This window comes from Lissotriton helveticus, chromosome 12, assembly GCF_964261635.1.
Source record: "Lissotriton helveticus chromosome 12, aLisHel1.1, whole genome shotgun sequence".
In the NCBI taxonomy this organism is placed as follows: domain Eukaryota; kingdom Metazoa; phylum Chordata; class Amphibia; order Caudata; family Salamandridae; genus Lissotriton; species Lissotriton helveticus.
The window spans coordinates 172,038,890-172,054,543 of NC_136073.1; the positions used below are offsets into that span (position 1 = coordinate 172,038,890).

Below are 15,654 nucleotides of genomic sequence, written 5' to 3' on the forward strand. Positions count from 1 at the left end.
GCACCCTATCGACTAAGATATGAGGCTGCTGCCCTTTTCCAAGCGCTGGTACACAATTAAGCTCCCTACCACCACCCACAAGACTGACTGACTGACTGACTGACTGAAGCATTTGTAGAGCGCACGAATGCCGCGGCGTCTTGGCACCAAGCCTTTGCACCATTGAACAAAGGGGTGGGCATGATGCCTAGCGTAGATTTTGTACTGGAAGGGCACCCTTGGCGCAAAGTCCTATTTGAGTTTCTTTTAGAAAACTTTCCAGGGCAAATAAGGTCGCAGCTGGAAAATAAATACCTTATCAAGACTCTGTGCCGGTCGGCCTCACTTTTTGTGACTTTGATAAGTCTGCCCCAAGTGTTAGGAAAAAAGCCCGGGTAACCTTGAACTGACAGCAGATCATTTAACTGGGAGAGCAAGTATGCATGAACACTGATGGAGAAGAAATGAGAGGCCTGCAGCTTGCAAGCAGACCTTGGATGCTTGTTTATAGCTCATTGTGCTAGATCAATAGCATTGTAGCTTTGAGCTGCAAGTAATAATAGGATCTCTGTGACATGAGCAGTAAACCGCTGAGTTATCTGCAGAAAATGTAAATCTGATCTGCACGTTACACAAGTTGCTTTGCAGCAGGAACATGAAGCTTCTACACTTTATTTGTGATGAGTCAAAAATGTGACTAGACAAATCACAGATTTCCCCAGTAAGTGCATCAACTACTGGAGTTCCTCTGTCATTATTTTAATCCCCTGAAATATTCTGGGCACACAAATATCTCTGCAGGCTGCCCTTGTCTGGCCTCAACATGCCACACAGATGGCACTAGGAACAAAGAGGACTATTTATTTAGACCCAGGCTGGGAGATTTGTTTGAGGAGCCTGGCCTCTATAGCCCTCCTCTCCATAACTACAGCCCTGTTCTTCAGACAAAGAACAAGAGCCGGCATTTTTCTCAGAAACAGGTAGTAACTCTAGCTACCAGAGCTGCACGCCTGACCCTATGATGGTGGTTGCCTGGTGAGCACATTAGGTGTCTAAAATACAGGGTGCAGCACTGTTTATTTATTTATTTATTTTGAAAGTTTTATATAGCGCGAACAAGATCTTTGCAGATATCAGAGCGCTTTACAAAGGCAAGGGGTAAGAACAGGAGAGTGCCTAACAGGCATTTGGGCATAACGTAATTGTAACACCCCAGAGATTCTGGGGCAAGCAGCAGTGGGTACCAGCAAGCCCCCAGCCTTAGGATCTAAAGGCACACAGGCACCTGCCATCTCCTCCCCCCTCCCATGTATTCATGGTGGTTTGCAGTAGCTGTGTTAACCTCCCTAACAATGAAATGAATGAAATGAAATGAAAAAGAATTTCTAAAGCGCATGGCTGCCCTTGAGCGTCCCAGCGCTACGTGTACACACAGACAGACCACCACTGAACCGCATGCAGAGATGTTAGTCATTCTGGGGGAAAAGGAACGTTTTCAGGGATTTTCGGAATCTGGTCAAGCTAGGTTCTTTCCTCATAGATGTTGGGAGGGAGTTCCATAGCTGACCGGCATTTATTGAAAAGCGGCGACCTCCGGTCCTTGCTCTTTTTGCTCTCGGGATAGCAACCAGGTTTTCCTCGCCAGAGCGGAGCGTTCGTGATGATTTGTAAGGGCGGATCAGATCTCTGAGGATCGGAGGGCCTGTGCCTTGGAGGACTCTGAACACTGTACAGAGCGCTTTGAATTTCACTCTCGCTCTTATGGGCAGCCAATGAAGCGCTTTCAAGGCTGGTTTCGCTGACGTTCTTCTGGATGTATTCGTCAGCAGTCTTGCAGCTGCATTCTGTGCCCTCTGGAGCACGTTCAGGGTGTATTCTGGTGCAGCCAAGAAAAGGGCGTTGTTATAATCAAGTCTTGACAAAATAAGGCCCTGTACCAACAATTTCCTGGAGTCTAGTGGGAGTAAGGGCATAACTTTCCGTATTGAGCGGAGCAGCCCATAGCAGCACCCTGCAGTTTTTTTCGCCTGAGTGTGCATCGACAGCTCCGGTTCAAGCCAGACGCCGAGACTTTTTATGGATCCCTTCGGGGTCGGAGGATCTCCTAAACAAGCCGGCCACATACATTTGGGGAGGGAAGTGCAGAGATTTCCCAGCAACATCACCTCGGTTTTGGAGGCATTAAGCTTGAGTCTTGAGTCGGCCATCCATGCCAACCGGCCAACAATACGTCCTTTATATTGCAAAGGTTTTAAATATACCCATTTACTCCTTGCACAAAAAGGGCTGCCCTTTTCTCCAGCGACTTCCTACTCACCGCACATCATGTACGAAAATATTTCCAGCGGCCACAGCCTAAAACACAATTTTTCCCCCTTGGACACCATTTTTCCCCCATGGACACCATTTTTCCCCCTTGGACTTATTAGATGTTTTAGTTGTCCACCTCCAATAATAGCCCGTCAGGTATTGCACCGCCGACCCGAGGACGAGCAGCTCAGTGATGAAGCATGACAGCCGATAGGGTGTGTGAGGGCATTATAAACCAATATATTGGATTCCCAACTTTGAACCCTCACGGTCAGGTTGGTTTATATTCCCTGTTTATTGACTCTTCTCAGAGGAATAGCATATTTCTTTTTGTTGAACACCTCCAATGCACGCCCAAAGTCTTCTGCGCTGCCCACCGTCTGCTCTTGTCCACCCCATTTAACCGCCCCACTCCCCCGCAGTCCCTGGAGGGCCACTGTCAGCCCGTTGGGCCAGCACGTCATGCACCTGTTAACCCAGAGCCCATTTATTCACTCAAACTAAATCACACCAACCTCTCTGGGAGGCTGGGCTCAGGAAGATGGGCACCAGCACAGTGTGTTGTCTTTTCTTAGTGTCTCTTCAAACTCTTAGCTGCTGCTGGTACATATTGTATTAACACGCCCTTTCGATCATCCAGGAGGTTTAACCTTAGCCCATTCGCAGTGAGATGCTCACATCTGCATTACAAAGGCTCTTGCTTCCCTCTCGCCCACTTTAACCCATGTTCGCCTAAAAGAAAAAAGGCAGAAAACCAGGAACTCATTTTTATATTTTGCATTTCAGAAGTCAGACTACTGGCCCTAGGACATATAATCAGGACCACTGGAATTATGCATTTCTTCCACAGCATTGGTAACCGTATAATCTCAGATTTATGTTATTTTCCACATAATTAGTCATCTGCTGCGTTATCGGAAGCTTTCACCTAAAGGGACATTTTGTTTCTAGCTCAAGTGGATCAAAAGTTATTGAACAAAATGCACTACACGTAATTGTGAGCAGTGGAGGATCCTTTCCAGGGTTTAATCGGTCACCTTTCAGGTGCCGATTGCTGTATTTAGGTGATAAACTCGTAGTAATGAGGAGCAACATTGCCCAGACCCACAAAATTGTTGCTTAAATGAACAAAATAAAGAAATAATACTGCTACAGATTGTGCTGCATTGTGCAGCACAATTTGTCTTTCCTAGCAGCATATGTTTGTCACATTATGTGACCATCAGTGTGAGTAGTTAGCCTGGCATATGCGGTCCACTATTCTAGTGGGCACCTTGCACCAGTTCAAATGACCCTTATTGATGGTAGGTTAAAGACAACCTTTATAGAAAGCTATCCTAGTGGTAGCTGTGGAGAGCAGCCTTCAGGCTAAGTCATGGAGGAATGTAAAGCAGATTGTTTTACTAGTCTATAATCTCATGAATGACTAAATGAAAGGAGAACCCCACAAGGTGTGTATATATACCATTAGCTTCTATTGGGAAAGTCGCGGTTGGAATTTTAAAGATAAAGGACACTTAGGGGTCCATTATGATGTCGGGCGGATTTCCTCCGCCAGGCTGGCGGTGGCTACCGCCAGCCTGGCGGAGGAAATCCGCCCGACATCATCAGCTCAATTCCCCCCGCCATATTAGTATGGCGGGAGGGACTGCAGCGGTGACAAACACCGCCCGCATGTTTTCCGCCCCGGTCGCTTTGCAGCCGGGGCGGAAAACCATTAACATGGTGGCGGTGTCTGTTCGACACCGCCCGCCATATTACAATGGGCTTTGGACATGCGGAGACTCCCTGCGGGGGCCCGTTGCGGGCCCCCTGGGAGTCCCTGGCTTGGGGGGGTTGCACATAGGGGGGTACATATGGTACCCCCCGCATTTCAAAGTGCAACATGGCAGGCACCATGCGGTGCCTGTCATGTTGCGCTTTGAAAAGCACAACGTGCACTTTTACCATTGCGGCGGGCGGAGATTTCTGCTCCGCCCGCCGCAATGGTAAACATACAGGATGCGCCCGCCTGTGTGGCGGGCGCATCCTAATGCCAATGTCGGGACCCCCGCACTGTTAGCGGGCGGTCCACTTCTCCGTTCGGGTGGTGGGCAAAGCCCGCCCGCCATCCTAATGGACCCCTTAGAGTGGACTTGGAGCAAATCCCCTTAGAACTAGGGGGTTCTAGAGCCAACACCCATGGGAGCACCGAAGTGCCCGAGTTACCTCACCCAGGGAAGCCGGGTGCATAGGTGTCTTTTTGGTGTTGGGTTTCGTCATCTTTTTCAATGGCGATCTGCTGCAAAGTGCTGCTGGCGACCAAGTGGAAAGTGTCCGGTGTGATCCAAGCCTGGATCGAAGGTAAAAAGAACCTGAAAGAGGGGACAGAGTCTGGGTCACTTGCCAGTGACCAGGGGCACGATAGTCGAATGCCCACCGATGTCGGGTGATTTCAGATGAAGAAGGTGAAGCTTGACTCTTCAGCCACGAGGACCAGGTGGCGTTAACAACAACCAGGATCTGGATTCGAGCTGTCCCACAAAGGATGTCGAGTGCTGCGGTGTTGGTTTCTGGATTGGGCCCAAAAAGCCTTGGCAACAGCAACCTATGCAGGAATCAAAGAAATGCTTTGGTGCAGACCAGCAAGGTCTGAGGGACTCACCACACAGTGGAGAGTCAGGGCATGTCTGGAGCAAGCAAGGAAGTCCAAGGAAAAGTAGAGTTACTTTTAAGGAGACCCCCCAGTCAACGGACCAGTGATTCGCAAAGGAGCATCAAGCGGAAAAGCAAGATGTGGGCTCACGGAACACTTGTGGAGTGTAGGCCCACCATCTTTGGTGCAAATGATGCTTGGGGCTTGGGCTACGAGTAACCCAAAGCACAACTTCAGGAAAGCTCAGGAAGTCAATGCACTTAGCAATGTGCACGGTGTCCAGGGGTTCCAGTTCCACGTCACTTGTGACGTGGAAACACTGGCCAACATAGGTGCATCGAGCCCTCCAGACATCTCAGATTGTTCCATCATGAACAATACAATTCTGCCTTATCTCGGGCTTCAACTGGTACTGAAACTGACTGATCAGGAATTCCCCACGAGGACCTGCCATCAAGGGCCACCCCCTTCGACTTGAGTCCGTCACAACCAGACCACTCACCGGCCCCCCTGTGGTTCCGCCGCAGTATCTTATCGATCGGATCGGATACCAACCCATGAGCTCATGACCTTCGGGCCTCCCTCTTCTATTGTGTCCCTCACACCGGGACCTCTACCTTCCGTTCCCACTGTGGAAGGGTCATCTCTCCTCCCCGTCACGGCTGTTGCACCTATGTTGGCCAGCCCCGTATCGAATCCGAATTAGGCTGAAACTTTCAGGCTTGTCATTAGTTGTCCTGATGATGATCCATTACTTTAACAGGATCGAAACGCCGTCGAAGGTTAGTGTAGTTTAAACAATAGTGCTCCATTGCGTGACTTTTTTGTGTTTTCACTACATGAGTAAAGCTAGGTTAACTGTTTCTCTTCTGTACTAGCTTCTCACGAATTGTAAAATTGCCTGATATTCGTTCACCCTATGTATGTTGTGTTTTTAGCCTTGTTATATGTTGTGGATACAGGACTGTGTCCCACTTCATATATGTTCCTTTTGTAATCATAATTTATCATTTACATTCATTAAATTCAGGGTCCGGCTGGACACCTTACTTATTACAGTGCATATTGTGGCCTATAATTATTTAAAGCTTATACATCCTTACCTGTCAAGGACCGTTGTTGAATGATAATACTATATACCCTTGGTCCTTGCTTACCGAGTGGGTTCCCTGGTCTTACAGAATAATAGGTCTCTAGGGTACCTATGTCCAGAGTACCTGGTGTACCATATACTAGGGACTCACAAGGGTACCCCAGTAACCAAACTGGAGTGTACCTAATGTACATGCAATCAATTTAGAGAGGAAAGCAGATAGGATGGGACCCTGGATAGCAGGATTCCAGACAAACTAAGTCAAAAACCATCAAAACACCTGGTAAAAGTGGGGGCAACCATGTAGGCAGATTCCACCTTGCTACACTCTGCTGCTGCCAAATAATTCTTATTGCCCTGAAGACACCATCTGCCATTCCTGGCTTTTCATCCAACAGAATGTTGAATCGTGTGGCATATAGTTTTACTTGGAACGCTGGTATTAGGACCTCAAAATCCCAGCATGCAAAGTGCTATAGCCTACTGTGTGATAATTTGCCTAAAATGTTATGCATGCCATTAAGCTGAGTACTTGCCAGCTGTGTTTTACATTTTTAGAAAGTCAACTAATTCATTAAAAAACTGCTTGTTTACACATTAAATCAAAAGTAAATTCTGCTCTCATATTTTGTGAGGGTTCACTCTTTCCTTTACATCATGCAATAAAACAAGCCTGGACAATGGAAAGCCTATTGTTCTTTTGTGCAGTGGAAAGATTTATAACAAGCTTCAAATCATAGCAAAGGTACAACATAGGAAGTAGCAGGGCAACCTTCCCGAAAACACAGAATAGGTAAAAATTGTGTCACAGGTGGGACATCACACGTTTCACACATACAGAATTCAGATAGCTAACACACTTAAGAGGGAGTAAGAGGAGTTAAAGGACTGCTATATGCTCTCCGCGAACAGACAGGAACATACAAGAAGTACATGGATAAAACCGACAAACCACCAATGGAATTTATGTACTCACTTAGGAAGATTAATCCTCACTTAATTTGTTATGCTTCATCAATGGGTTCCACATGTAGTCTTGGAAATCATCAAAGAGTTCTACTCTACTCTGGTTGTACTGTTTCCTAGTTATGGGTTCCCTAGTTTAGGTGGAATGATGTCCCTCAAGTCAACATTTATGCTCCCCTTTGTTAAACCCAGACCTACAGTAAAATTGTGTTTTAGTCAGCTAAAAAATTTTTATTGGCGTCTCCCTTCTACAAGATTCAAAACAGGAGGGTTATGCAACAGACATTACTTCTCTTTTTCTGTCATCATATTTAGATTCTCTAATATTTCCTGTGTGTGGTCGGTGCCTTCTTCAGGACTCGATGTCTGGGTATCTCACTTCAACTGTTGTGAAACAGTCCCTGATTCAAAGGGCATGTTATGCAAGTGCATGTAATAGAGCATTTCATTTTTCATTTGATTGGGCAAAATCTGTGGAAAGAGCCCGTCTTCATTGAAGAGGCACATCTTGGGTAGAAACACTGTATGCTTCGGTCTATTGGAGGACGGACTCAAGTAAAGCAGCAAGAAGAACAATTGATGGGCAGCATATTGATCAATGTCAAACATTCACCCAGTACAGAGATCTGGGCCTAAATCCATAATTATTTGCTCCCCATGCCATTCTAGTTTAACCCCTTGCCTGCGGGGCTAATTCCCCCGCTGTGCTGGGGGGCGGGGGAGCACGCACAGCGCCCCGGTGCTCAAGACGAGCTCAGCTCGTCATAAGCCACGGTGGCGTGTGCTCATGACGAGCTGAGCTCGTCACGGCTATACCCGTTTCTGTAGAACGTTCAGCACAGCAGGGGAATTAGCCCTGCATGCGAGCGTTGTGGCTGTCATGGCGAGCTCAGCTCGTCATGAGCACACGGCTACCGTGGCTCATGACGAGCTGAGATCATCATGAGCATGGGAGGGGTTAAACCAAGCGATATGCAAATCCGTTTTAACCTTGCTTCCCATGGGAACAGTCCTGCCCCAACTGCCAGGCCAGGACATCCCTGGACCAGAAACAAGCATCCTGGGACCAGTTTTGTGGTGTCACCCCTCATCAGCCAGGCTAGCTTGACACCAGTGGCATGGAGAGCACAGGGCTCAAGTCTGGGCATAACCATCCCACTCGGGGTGACAAAAGCAAAAAGAACAACTGCTGGACAGAATATTGAACAATGTCAAACATTTACCCCAGTACAGAGATCTCTGCCTATATCGATCGTTTTTTTCTTCCTATGCCATTCCAGTTTAAACCCAGGTATATGCAAAACTGACTTGACCCTGCTCCCCATGGGAATAGTCCAGCCCGAACTGCCAGGCCAGGTTCTCCCCAGACCAGAAACAAGCATCATGGGACCAGTTTCGAGGTTTCATCCCTGATCAGCCAGGCTAGCTGAACTGAAGTGGCATGGAGAGTAAAGCAGCAGCACAAGCTTTCCCCATCACACAAAACGTACAAACCAGGTAGGAGCAGTGCATGTTTTGCTTCCTCACAGAACAGGTACAGCATGGCAGTATTAAAAACAAGCTTCCCTCTCCCGCAGAAAACAGCAAGGGCAATCTTCCATTCCCCGCACAACAGATTCAGCAGAGCAGGTGCCAACTTCTTCAAAACGTTTGTGTGAATGCGTTGGGCAATCGCATCCTCAGTGCTGCACCTGTGTGCCTGGTGGAAGCGTGCACTGACGGCTGGTGATGTGTGTGCCTGGTGGAAGCGTGCACTGATGGCTGGTGGTGTCTGTGCCTAGTGGAACCGTGCACTGATGGGTGGTGGTGTGTGTGCCTGATGGAAGCATGCAATGACTGCTGGTGATGTGTGTGCCTGGTGAAAGGGTGCACTGCGGCTGGTGGTGTGTGTGCGTGGTGAAAGCGTGGACTGATGGCTGGTGGTGTGTGTGCCTGGTGAAAGCGTGGACTGATGGCTGGTGGTGTGTGTGCCTAGTGGAAGCGTGCACCGACGGCTGGTGGTGTGTGTGCCTGGTGGAAGCGTGCACCGACGGCTGGTGGTGTGTGTGCCTGGTGGAAGCGTGCACTGACGGCTGGTGGTGTGTGTGCTCGGTTGAAGAGTGCACTGGCGGCTGGGGGTGTGAGTGCCCGGTGAAAGCATGCACTGATGGCTGGGGGGGTGTGTGCCCGGTGGAAGCATGTACTGACGGCTGGGGGTGTGTTTCCCCGGTGGAAGCGTGCACTGATGGCTGGTGGTGTGTGTGCCTGGTGGAAGCGTGCACTGACGGCGGGTGGTGTGTGTGCCTGGTGGAAGCGTGCACTGATGGCTGGTGGTGTGTGTGCCTGGTGGAAGCATGCACTGACGGCTGGTGGTGTGTGTGCCTGGTGAAAGCATGCAACGACGGCTGGCAGTCTATGACAGCTGGTAGTGTGTGTGCCTGGTGAAAGTGTGCACTGACGGATGGTGGTGTGTGTGCCTGGTGGAAGCGTGCACAGAACGGATGGTGGTGTGTGTGCCCGGTGGAAGCGTGCACCGGCGGCTGGTGGTGTGTGTGCCCGGTGGAAGCATGCACTGGCGGCTGGTGGTGTGTGTGACCGGTGGAAGCATGCACTGGCTGCTGGTGGTGTGTGTGCCCGGTGGAAGCGTGCATTGATGGCTGGTGGAGTCTGTCCCTGGTGGAAACGTGCACTGACGGCTGCTGGTGTGTGTGCCTGGTGGAAACGTGCACTGTCGGCTGGTGGGGTGTGTGCCTGGTGGAAGTGTGCACTGACGGCTGGAGGTGTGTGCGCCTTGGGGAAGCGTGCACTAACAGCTGGTGGTGTGTGTGCCTGTTGGAAGCGTGCACTGACGGCTGGTGGTGTGTGTGCCTGGTGGAAGCGTGCACTGACGGCTGGCGGTGTGTGTGCCTGGTGGAAGCGTGCACTGATGGCTGGTGGCGTGTGCGCCTGGTGGAATTGTGCGCTGGTGGTGTGTGCGCATAGTGGAAGCGTGCACCTGGTGGAAGTGTGCACTGATGGCTGGTGGTGTTGTGCCCGGTGGAAGTGTGCACTGATGGCTGGTGGTGTGTTTGCCTGGTGGAAGCGTTCACCTGGTGGAAGAGTGCACTGGCGGCTGGTTATGTATGTGCCTGGTGAAAGTGTGCACTGGTGGTGTGTATGCCTATATCGATCGTTTTTTTCTTCCTATGCCATTCCAGTTTAAACCCAGGTATATGCAAAACTGACTTGACCCTGCTCCCCATGGGAATAGTCCAGCCCGAACTGCCAGGCCAGGTTCTCCCCAGACCAGAAACAAGCATCATGGGACCAGTTTCGAGGTTTCATCCCTGATCAGCCAGGCTAGCTGAACTGAAGTGGCATGGAGAGTAAAGCAGCAGCACAAGCTTTCCCCATCACACAAAACGTACAAACCAGGTAGGAGCAGTGCATGTTTTGCTTCCTCACAGAACAGGTACAGCATGGCAGTATTAAAAACAAGCTTCCCTCTCCCGCAGAAAACAGCAAGGGCAATCTTCCATTCCCCGCACAACAGATTCAGCAGAGCAGGTGCCAACTTCTTCAAAACGTTTGTGTGAATGCGTTGGGCAATCGCATCCTCAGTGCTGCACCTGTGTGCCTGGTGGAAGCGTGCACTGACGGCTGGTGATGTGTGTGCCTGGTGGAAGCGTGCACTGATGGCTGGTGGTGTCTGTGCCTAGTGGAACCGTGCACTGATGGGTGGTGGTGTGTGTGCCTGATGGAAGCATGCAATGACTGCTGGTGATGTGTGTGCCTGGTGAAAGGGTGCACTGCGGCTGGTGGTGTGTGTGCGTGGTGAAAGCGTGGACTGATGGCTGGTGGTGTGTGTGCCTGGTGAAAGCGTGGACTGATGGCTGGTGGTGTGTGTGCCTAGTGGAAGCGTGCACCGACGGCTGGTGGTGTGTGTGCCTGGTGGAAGCGTGCACCGACGGCTGGTGGTGTGTGTGCCTGGTGGAAGCGTGCACTGACGGCTGGTGGTGTGTGTGCTCGGTTGAAGAGTGCACTGGCGGCTGGGGGTGTGAGTGCCCGGTGAAAGCATGCACTGATGGCTGGGGGGGTGTGTGCCCGGTGGAAGCATGTACTGACGGCTGGGGGTGTGTGTCCCCGGTGGAAGCGTGCACTGATGGCTGGTGGTGTGTGTGCCTGGTGGAAGCGTGCACTGACGGCGGGTGGTGTGTGTGCCTGGTGGAAGCGTGCACTGATGGCTGGTGGTGTGTGTGCCTGGTGGAAGCATGCACTGACGGCTGGTGGTGTGTGTGCCTGGTGAAAGCATGCAACGACGGCTGGCAGTCTATGACAGCTGGTAGTGTGTGTGCCTGGTGAAAGTGTGCACTGACGGATGGTGGTGTGTGTGCCTGGTGGAAGCGTGCACAGAACGGATGGTGGTGTGTGTGCCCGGTGGAAGCGTGCACCGGCGGCTGGTGGTGTGTGTGCCCGGTGGAAGCATGCACTGGCGGCTGGTGGTGTGTGTGACCGGTGGAAGCATGCACTGGCTGCTGGTGGTGTGTGTGCCCGGTGGAAGCGTGCATTGATGGCTGGTGGAGTCTGTCCCTGGTGGAAACGTGCACTGACGGCTGCTGGTGTGTGTGCCTGGTGGAAACGTGCACTGTCGGCTGGTGGGGTGTGTGCCTGGTGGAAGTGTGCACTGACGGCTGGAGGTGTGTGCGCCTTGGGGAAGCGTGCACTAACAGCTGGTGGTGTGTGTGCCTGTTGGAAGCGTGCACTGACGGCTGGTGGTGTGTGTGCCTGGTGGAAGCGTGCACTGACGGCTGGCGGTGTGTGTGCCTGGTGGAAGCGTGCACTGATGGCTGGTGGCGTGTGCGCCTGGTGGAATTGTGCGCTGGTGGTGTGTGCGCATAGTGGAAGCGTGCACCTGGTGGAAGTGTGCACTGATGGCTGGTGGTGTTGTGCCCGGTGGAAGTGTGCACCTGGTGGAAGAGTGCACTGGCGGCTGGTTATGTATGTGCCTGGTGAAAGTGTGCACTGGTGGTGTGTATGCCTGGTGTAAGAGTGCACTGACGGCTGGTGGTGTGTGTGCCTGGTGAAAGCGTCCACTGATGGCTGGTGGTGTGTGTGCCTGGTGGAAGCGTGCACTGACGGCTGGTGGTGTGTGTGCTCGGTTAAAGAGTGCACTGACGGCTGGGGGTGTGTGTGCCTGGTGGAAGCGTGCACTGATGGCTGGTGGTGTGTGTTCCTGGTGGAAGCGTGCACTGACGGCTGGTGGTGTGTGTGCCTATTGGAAGCATGCACTGACGGCTAGTGGTGTGTGTGTCTGGTGAAAGCGTGCAGTGACGACTGATGGTATGTATGCCTGGTGGAAGCAGGAGCATTCACAGGGATAGAAGACACAAATGAAACTGACGAAGAGGAAGGGAGAGAAGGGAGGGGGGAGTGCGAGCAGAGGAGCATGATTCACAGCTAAAAGACACAAATGAGGCTGACCAGGATGGAGGGGAGAAAGGGAAGGGGGTAGTGCAAGCAGAGGAGCCTGATTACAGCAATAAAAACACAGATGGCAGCTGTGCACGTGCACAAGCTCGTGAACGCAAGCTGTAGGCCAGCAAAAGCCTCTGGTGGCACTTTTAAAAGCCACTTAGTGAATGTCTCAAAGAGACGGCGCATGCGCTGCCTCAGACGAGACCTAAAATCGGGAGTAACTATCTTTAACCCCTTGGCCGCGGCGGTAATTCCACCACGGAGCTAGGGGGGGCCGCGCGGCGCCACCATGCTCGTGACGGAACCACTCCATCACGAGCCGCGGTGGTGCTGTGCTTGTGACAGAATGGTTCAGTCACGGCCCGCCCGCTCAATAGAACGCGCCGCACAGGCACGAAATCAGCGCAGCGGCGACCGGGCCGTGACGTAACCATTCCGTCACCAGCACAGCCCCACCGTGGCTCGTGACGGAACCAGCACGCAAGGGGTTAAATAATGGCATATGTCAACATACGTATGTGATATAATGCTAATATTTAGTGGATATCGTGTTACATACTATTGGGCAGCTTAAATAGCACAATCATCACGACAGACATCAAAGTATGAGTGCATGTCTATCAGTTAAATACATATGGAAATGTACAGTTTACTACGTATACACAACACATAAAATAAATATGGATAAATACAGACGGAAATGTTTTAAAAAAAATAAAACCAGGAACCCTAATTACTAATGCTCCTATAGGCGAAACCTATGGCATTAGCCAATGCTTGTTTTTAGTAGGCAGAGTGAGATTTGCCCAGAATCCCAGGATGCTGAGCCGAACCCGAGACTCGAACCTGGTTTCCCATTTCTATGGCCGTTACGCTACATCCTCTCCCTACCTTGAGCACCTAGTCCAGCCTCTTATCTCAACACCCCCACCTTGCTGGTCCCATGTGGTACTCACCGCCCCTCGGCAGAAGTCGAGTCCCGGCCGGTCCAGCAGGGTCCTCTCCGAGCGGCCGTGCTCCCCGATCAGAACCAGGTAGATGTAGTTATTGGTCCCAGAATATTCAGAGGTGCCAGTGCTGACTGTGACCCGGTAATAGAACATCCCGAAATCAACAGAGTCCACTCAGAACCGACGCCTTAGTCCAGTCTCAGAACTGAAAGCCAAGAACCCTGAACCTGTAAGCAGGACTACGAGTCCAAAACTGGAACCAGGACTCAAGGACAGACCAGAACCAGCAAAGGTGAGGCAGAAAAATAAATAAATAATAAGACCAGGAGTCTAGAACCGCCACCAGGAGACCAGAGACAACAGCAGGGGCCCTGAAACCAAATAAAGTGCCTAGAACAAAAATCAGATGCTTCGAACAGATACTGTGAGCCTAGAACGGGTTTAGAACCCCACAAGAAGCACGGTCAGTATGCAATCGCCTTCGATTCAAGAACTGCTGCTATCAAATAAAACAAGAAGTACGAAGCCAGCAGAGATGTCAGAACCGGCACGGGAGATGAGAACCAGCAGAAAGCGTTAGTTAAGTCACAACAGCCGGAGCCCAGAACCGACACTAGGAGTTCAGAGCATGCACCACTCTTACAGAACCAGCACCCGAACTTCGGAACGGGCCTGCTAGCCCAGAGCACACCGAGATAAAATAACCAACAAACACAAAACGAGCAGCAATTGCACAGAACAGCACAAGCACTATGGAAGTAAAGCCAGCACCAAAAGAATCGAGCGGGTCAGCGATTACAAAACGGATGAGCGGCAGCAGCCAGGGCGCAGATTAAATACCAGAAGAGCCAGCAAGACCAGAAGTGCTCTGGGAATTTAGGGGAAGCGAGAGCGGCAGACCAGCCCATCCGCGACACACCCACCAGAGACGGGCAACCACTCCCAGGACACCTTATCAGGGACTGACGCTCCCACCTCCCTCTCTCCACCACAAACCACCGGCTCCTTCCTGCAAGCGAGAATTCACCACAGCTGACCACCCTCCCCTCAGCCCGCGGCAAACCGGATGGTGCAACGCACGTCTACGCTTTCCCAACAGGTCCTTAGACATCATCTGTCAGTTGTGTTTTACGTAGTTCAACCCTCCCTCCAAGTTCCTGGTTCCCAACTTGAGGGGGGAAAAACATCTGAGGAAATACGGCGTTCGGAGCCCAACTCTTAAGAATAAAGCGACGGCATCTTCTTTTCAAACCACTTGCGAGCGACTTGTGAAAAGAAATGCCTGCGTGCGCAGCCTTTTTTAGCAACTGCACTATCGAGTACGGGAGTGGTCGTCTGCCAAGGATGCATACTTTACTGATTCCGCCTTACGGCTGTTCCTTCCTCCTCTACGTCCTGTCTCTTTATTTCACTCTTGCAGGTTTGTTTTCTTCCCTACGTTTCGCCCTTTGCCACACCCCCTCCCCCCCTTCCCTTTTTTCCACTTGCTGTTTTTTTCCGGTCTTTTTCCTCTTTTCACATTACACTCTTGCTCCGTTTGATACTAAAAAATATGCCTCGGTCTCAAACAACGAGTGACTGTGCCCCTCGCCTACTGGCAGTACAAATTAAGGACGCCATACTGAATGCCTCATAACAGGGTCTGAGCATCAGTGCAATGCTGGCTAGGGACAGGGTGCCAATTCTGGCATTTTCCTATTGGCTGTAAGTTAGGGAGCGGTTCATGGTCTGGCTTGACATTGGAGTTGTGCCAGACAATTGTTTGAGAATCACCAAGAGAGGGGATTTGGCTCCGCCCACATTTTGGGAGTGAAATGCAGGTTTTGATTGGGCAGACATTAGATGCTGCCACAAAAAAGACGTGCTTGCTCTCCACACAGCTGTGAACAATTTGTTTATTTATTCAGCTGCCTCAGCTTGAATTTTGAGGGGCATACACATTCCATGGTAATGCTATCAAAGTGTCTTAGATAACTAGATAATGTATTGTTTTTTTTCTCTGGCTGCAGCACAGTTGGAAGTAGGGCAGTCATTGATTTTTTTTTAATGTCTGGCTTGATAGTGCTTTGTGCCAGACTAATTGGCATTGCCAATACTTGTTTAAAACCTGCATGGTCTGCCATGCCCCAACCATGACAATCTCCTTGGCCTCGTTGAAACTGGGCCTTCCTGTAATGTGAGGCTGCTTTAAATGTTTTTGCCATGACTGATTTTTGTTTACTGACCGACACTACCAAAGCCACCTGCTTTCTGTCACTTTTGTGCACATTTTCTGACTCTTGAGACAA

General features: G+C 50.8%; 1 protein-coding gene across 1 annotated transcript in view; it reads right to left on the minus strand.

Moving 5' to 3' along the window:
- The window catches only part of LOC144799672 (polyunsaturated fatty acid lipoxygenase ALOX12-like), a 219,430-nt gene extending 204,677 nt beyond the window's left edge, over nt 1–14,753 (minus strand). Inside the window, exon 1 of the mRNA XM_078671144.1 lies at nt 13,373–14,753. Within this exon, the coding sequence (XP_078527270.1) occupies nt 13,373–13,519 (147 nt within the window). The 5' untranslated portion in view covers nt 13,520–14,753. The remainder of the gene's footprint in view (nt 1–13,372) is intronic.
- Nucleotides 14,754–15,654: the final 901 nt, after the last annotated feature.